Raw genomic sequence first — 5000 nt, 5'->3', positions numbered from 1 at the left:
CCACACAAAAGCAAGATCACAATCACACTTACTATAACAACTAATGAAAAAAAAACATCCCCAACAGAGAGTTCCTGAAGACAGCCTGGATGAAGGATGACAAGCAACAGAAGGCGCCATATATCCTTCTCATCACTCGGCGCTTCAATGAGGTAGGACGCCCTCTCTTTGGGGCGTCGCTCTTTTGTGTGCCGGGAGATTGTTTGATTTGTTTATCTTTTATGTATTTATCCGTCTGTATTCTTATGCTTGTTTGTCTGTTTATATCCCTTTCTCCATTTTCCCTTCTCCTCTCTCACATCTAGAAAATATACGAATCACTGCAATTTTTTCCATTACAAAGGATAATATAGAACATTTAGGGCTTCGACATCCCTTGTGGACATTTACGATTTTCTATCTGTCTATCTCCTTGTACCCTCTTCACCCTCTTTCTCTCACATCGTAACAAAAACCGTATACATGGCAAAAAAGTTTTTGTAACAATATCAGTCTAATTCCTTATAGTGACCAATATAAGACTTCTATATCCGTAATGAACATTTACAAACAAAATATAATCCAGGTGTCGCGTCTGGTGGCCTCGGAAATCATTCGAGGAGCGACCATGGCCTCGCGCATCGCCGTCATCGAGAAATGGGTGGCCGTGGCTGACATCTGCCGTTGTCTCCATAATTACAATGGCGTCTTACAGGTGCGTGGCGACCCCCCCACCCCCACCCCAATCCTTTGCTCGTTGTTGTCGTGGGGTGAGACGGAGAATGAGGCCTAATGTAGGGGATCATCCCTACCCTGGATCTCAGCTCCTGCCTCAACAAATTCTGCATGGTCTTTTCTTCTCCCTCTTTCCTTTTCCTTCTCTTCTCCCTTCTTCTGTCCACTTATCCTTTTCGCCACACTACTTTATCATAATGCTATACTTGGGGTATATGCTTACCCCTAAGCTCCCACCTTTTCGCTGTATGACCTTGGATGTTGACGAAACAGAAATTTTTCAATAAAAAAATAAAGGGGCGTGGCGATGGGTACTTGTAAACAAAGGTGGATTCATACTTGTGGAAGTGTAGAGTGTAGATAATTCGTTTTCTTCCCTCTTTTCTTAACTAGAATACATGAGAATCATGTAAATTCGTGAAGATTGTTTAATAAGTAATGCATGGTATATCCCTAGACCTTCAATAGCCTTTTTTTCTGTCTACATGTACATTTAAAAAAAAGGTTTGACTGACTTGCATAATAGATAATTCCACTGATTGCATGGCAGTATGTTTAAACGGTGGATTTTTCATCCGAAAACATTTCATTATCGACTTATTTTCTGAACCTTGGTCCTGGAATCTTATGGGAATAATGGTAACTTAGTTTATTTTCTTAACTGTAAACTAAACCTACTTCTGACTTCCTAATAGGTGTGTTTAATTACATTCATACTTCCTTCCATGTATGTTTATCGCTTTCCAGTTTATGATCTTTCATGTGAGAAGTTTTTCAATTATAATGATTTCCTCGTGTTTTGAAATCTCTCAGGTGGCTAAACACGATGGAAACCATCGTCGGGTATGTTATTCCACAAGGAATAAAAGCACAGAGCGTAGGCATCCCTTTTCTTACGTAAAAGGTATTCCGCTTGGGTTATTCTGGGACATTTACTCGAACCACTTTGCAGGTACTCTTCAAACCACATACGGTCTCTTTGTAGAGGTAATCCTTCTCTTCAGAAACTCAAAGGTGTTTGATTTCTTCTCTATAGATGATGACATTAATGTGTTCTCTTGTTTCAATGCGAAAAAATAGAAAAAAAACTATTAAGGATAATGAATAATTCCGTAAAGCAAAATGCGTCATTGATGCGTTTCGATCGGGATTACATGAGAATTCCATTATTTGATCGAAATGCGTTAGTTACTTTATCCCATGAATATTTTTCGTGTTTAATTATATCCGTGGTTTAGCTTTCCTCTTGTATTTTCACAGGTATGCGCTGCCTTCCAGAACTCCTCCGTGTTCCGGCTAAAGAAAACATGGGAGAAAGTGTCTAAAACGGTGAGTATGAGAGAAAGGGTGAGAGAGGGGCAAGTGAATGCAGTGACGTGCAAAGGCTTTCAGATGGACAACGGTTCAGTTGAAAAAAAGGGCACACCCCTCACTAAAGGGGCACTTTGCTCTATACGAAAAGGGCGCTCTTGATTTAAAGAAGAAAAAGAACGATGGCTACTTTCGCAATGATTCTTGCAACATTACGAAGAACATCTTACCGTTTTGCCGTATTAATTTCGATTAATTCATTAAATGTAGTTATATAAAGTAAGTCTGGCATGAATGGAAATGATCTCCATTTTCTTTCTTTTCTCTTTTTTTACGTGCCACAAATTATGCTAAGCAAACAGTATCAGTTTCATGCAAGTCAAAAATGCATTAGATTCCAACTACTCTGGTAAACCTCTTTTCCTGCTTTACCTTATCATCCACTCCTCACAGACACGCCAGACTCTCGAGAAGCTTCAGGCCCTCGTCTCCTCCGACGGCAGGTTCCGCAGCCTCCGCGACGCCCTCCACAGGTGCGACCCGCCTTGCATCCCTTACCTGGGCATGTACCTCACCGACCTCTCCTTCATCGAGGAGGGCACGCCGAACTTTACAGAAGATACGCTACTCAATTTCTCCAAGATGCGAATGGTGAGGAAAATAGAATGGTGATGGTATTTCTAATCCCGGGCAGGATCTACAAAAGTTTAGACTTTATACGGCGCTAATATTTCAAGCAAAGATTAATGTAATTCCGAAATCGGTCGACTTGCCGTGCCGTGATAATATTAAACGCATAATATTTTCTTGCAGTTATTCCATCGTTTCTTGTCTGTCTTTTGCGTTCACTATATTTTAAAAACAAGGAGCTCAGATGTTCCCCGATTATTTATATGCAACTAGCAGCGTTTTCATTGGCAGGAAACTCCATTATGCACAAGAGATTTACTGAAAATGAGAGATTCCAAATTATTATAATTTCCATGCTGTGTTCCACGGCGTCTCCACCATCTCCTTCTCCCCGCAGATCGCCCACGTGATTCGCGAGATCCGTCACTTCCAGCAGACGCCTTACAAGATCGAGCACAACCCGCGCGTCACCGCCTACCTGCTGGACCCGAGCCTGCTTCTCAGCGACGACAACCTGTACCGGATGTCCCTCGAGCTGGAGCCCCGACGATCAACCCTGACCCACGTCAACGCGCCCCTCCTCACCACCGCCACTTCCTCTGGCTCGTCATCGAGTTCTTCCTCCTGACAGCGGCGGCGGACGGCAGGGGAGATCTGGGTGAGCCTATGAGGTCCGCCCCCCTGCAGCCGCATAGCCGACCAGGGGGGGAATAGTAGGTCTTTCGCTGCTCTAAATCTCTTGGGACGCCTCGAATGGCGCGTCCTCGCAGCCACGACTACGGCGGAAGGCGGTGGCAGCAGCGACCACCGTAACAAACGATTGTGACGACATCCACTCATGACCTTAACTATGATGATACTACACGGAGACGTATCGGCGGGTGGTGATTCTTTGGATCTCTATAATCATGTCTCTCCTTATACACATTTAACCAGACTTCCCTGCAGTGAGCAAAGGGAAAATAGTTTTCGTGTATGATGGCGAAAAATAATAATGGCATTTTCCCTTTGTAGTTACCTTGCTGAGAAATGCGCTAATAGCATTTGAGAATTTTTCAATGGGCTTTTGATTATTTCATATCAACGACAGATTGTTATCGTGACATTATCCTCGGAATTTTCCGAAGATCTATTCACAATCACTTTGTAAGAGATTCTTATAGTCATACCTCGAAGATTTTTCACAAGATATTCACCCACAGCATCACGTCTGCGTCTCAATATAACCCCTATCAAGACACACCTGACTCAAGCTTTCCGAATCATTCAATAATTACCAGATCATTCTGTCTTACTGAAAGAAGCGACGAGATTCCTTGGCAGAATGTCGAGCTGTAGTATCCACGCATCTCCCCACTATCGTTTTCGCATCCATCTGGACGTCTACCTGATAATCAGCAAGAGGTAGCGTGGGATGACAAATTCTACTACGATGACGTTCTTAGAACTGCAGACACTGGCTAAGCAGTGTCATCATAAAGAGCTGTACAGTGAAGTTGCTGCTGACCCAGTAATGCTGTAAGGCCAAAGACAAAGTTTACGGTGTCTAGTTATGCCGTATTCTATTACTCTCCGATTCGCTACGCTGTGTTACGTTTCATCCTCTCTAATGTTGGTGTAAGTAGTTGCTGGGGATGTGAAGTCGTCATGAGCCTCTGAAGACACTCGCGAAGGTCAGAGAAATGTCCAACTTCTTCTTCGTATTGCCACTCGACGTTCAGTATCGTTTCGAGATCGACCCGTTGCTTTTGGCGTTTTTAAAGCCATGGATGATGCTGCGTTGAGCCATTCTCAGATTCATGTCCTCCTGTAGGTTTTACTTGGCTGGACAGGAAATAACCGTATATCGACGTTGTATTATACTTGTCCAAAATAGTGTTTACTTAATGCATGGTGAATAATTGTAAAATGAAGTTGCATATTCTGATATTCCGCAATATCTAAAGATATATTTTTTCCAACTTTAGGGCTTATTGATGTCTTTTCTTAATACAGGTGGATATGCATGTTTGTGAATGCATAATCACACGTACCGAGAATTACCAGGAGTGTGTTCCATGTGGGTTATAAAGTAGCAATCAAGTGTCCTAACTTCTGTTGCTCACTCTCCCTTGCCTTGTTACTGTGCCTCTACTCTTAGCGGCGACGCTGCACACCCACCACTTGGCTGATCTGTTTCCCTGGTTCAGGTCGGGTCAGCCAGACTTTCCAGGTCACTTGACCAAGTGTTTCCATTATCCCTTTGCAACATTTGGTACCGATTTTAACAGCCTGCCGTTGTTTCATAATCTGGTGGGTTGGCAGAGTGCCGTTCACTTAATGCCACGGCCAACCATTAGTACAGA

At 43.1% G+C, this 5000-nt stretch overlaps 1 protein-coding gene across 1 annotated transcript in view; it reads left to right on the top strand.

Annotated features, from left to right (window-relative positions):
- LOC119596192 (ras-specific guanine nucleotide-releasing factor 2-like) overlaps window positions 1-5000 on the top strand; it is a 79085-nt gene that overhangs the window by 72457 nt on the left and 1628 nt on the right. Inside the window, 5 exon segments of the mRNA XM_037945368.1 lie at window positions 68-152; window positions 566-694; window positions 1975-2043; window positions 2479-2676; window positions 3053-5000. The exon segment at window positions 3053-5000 is cut by the window's right edge and continues 1628 nt beyond it. Coding sequence (XP_037801296.1) covers window positions 68-152; window positions 566-694; window positions 1975-2043; window positions 2479-2676; window positions 3053-3283 — 712 coding nt within the window. The 3' untranslated portion in view covers window positions 3284-5000.

The sequence above is a fragment of the Penaeus monodon genome, chromosome 37 (genome assembly GCF_015228065.2).
Source record: "Penaeus monodon isolate SGIC_2016 chromosome 37, NSTDA_Pmon_1, whole genome shotgun sequence".
In the NCBI taxonomy this organism is placed as follows: domain Eukaryota; kingdom Metazoa; phylum Arthropoda; class Malacostraca; order Decapoda; family Penaeidae; genus Penaeus; species Penaeus monodon.
The sequence above is the reverse complement of the archived record's forward strand: the minus strand, read 5'-3'. Positions and strand labels throughout refer to the sequence as shown.